Here is an 823-nt window from a genome sequence, read left to right as displayed (position 1 = left end):
AAAGGACAACACACCCCTGGTCCCCTCCTGCTGTCCCCTCTGGGACCCCAAATTAGGGCTGAGGAAGGACAGGGGACCCCCAACGTCGCACAGAGCGGTGTGGGGGGGTTGGGGATGCCCACCCTGCCTCGCTTTCCCCTGGGGGGCGAAGGACAAGGTTGTCCCAACTTGTCCCCTCCCCACCTTCACCCCCAGACGGCCGAGAGCCCCGGGGACGCGGTGACGGCAGGCGCTGAGCTCGGTGAGTTGGGGGGGAGGTGACACTTGAGGGGACAGGGAGAGGGAGGAGGATGAAGAGGGGGGGAGGAAGGCCCCTGATGTGGGTTTTTCTCAGCAGCCAACGGCCCCCCCGAAGCCGCTGTCACAGGAGTGAAGAGGTGAGGTGGGGGGGAACCCCCCCTGTGTCCCTTGCCCCCTCCCTGTCCCTTGCCCCCTCCCTGTCCCTTGCCCCCTCCCTGTCCCTTGGGATCTGCTGGCACTTGTCACCCTGCACCTTGGGCGATGGCTTTGGACCCCCCCCTGCCACGTAGCTGTCCCCTGTCACCCACCACCACCTGGGACCCCTGTCATGCTGTCCCCAGGGGTGGCTTAGCCAGCGCTGTCCCTTGTCACCCCATACTGGCACCTCCTTTTCTTGTCACCCCACACCAGTGACACTGTCCCTTGTCACCCCGTGTCCGGGGGGGTGGCAGGGGGGCACCTTCTCACTTGGGGGGTGTCCCTCACGTCCCCCTGTCACTTCATACCCAGACATGGAGGACCCGGGACAGGGCCACCGCGTCCCTGTCATCGTCCTTGGGTGGGGGGGGCTCCTCCCGCAGAG

The 823-nt window shown here is 66.5% G+C and overlaps 2 protein-coding genes across 2 annotated transcripts in view; one reads left to right on the top strand and one right to left on the bottom strand.

Moving 5' to 3' along the window:
• Positions 1 to 823, bottom strand: part of LOC104287284 (zinc finger protein 2 homolog) — a 56,979-nt gene that overhangs the window by 16,360 nt on the left and 39,796 nt on the right. The gene's annotated exons all lie outside the window — the stretch shown is intronic.
• Positions 1 to 823, top strand: part of TRIM28 (tripartite motif containing 28) — a 19,428-nt gene that overhangs the window by 12,541 nt on the left and 6,064 nt on the right. The window contains exons 10-11 of the mRNA XM_009885967.1: positions 5 to 241; positions 335 to 377. Of these exons, the coding sequence (XP_009884269.1) occupies positions 5 to 241; positions 335 to 377 (280 nt within the window). The remainder of the gene's footprint in view (positions 1 to 4; positions 242 to 334; positions 378 to 823) is intronic.

This window comes from Charadrius vociferus, unplaced genomic scaffold (assembly GCF_000708025.1).
Source record: "Charadrius vociferus isolate BGI_N301 unplaced genomic scaffold, ASM70802v2 scaffold735, whole genome shotgun sequence".
NCBI classification, from domain to species: Eukaryota; Metazoa; Chordata; class Aves; order Charadriiformes; family Charadriidae; genus Charadrius; species Charadrius vociferus.
This window is presented reverse-complemented; position numbering and strand designations above follow the sequence as displayed.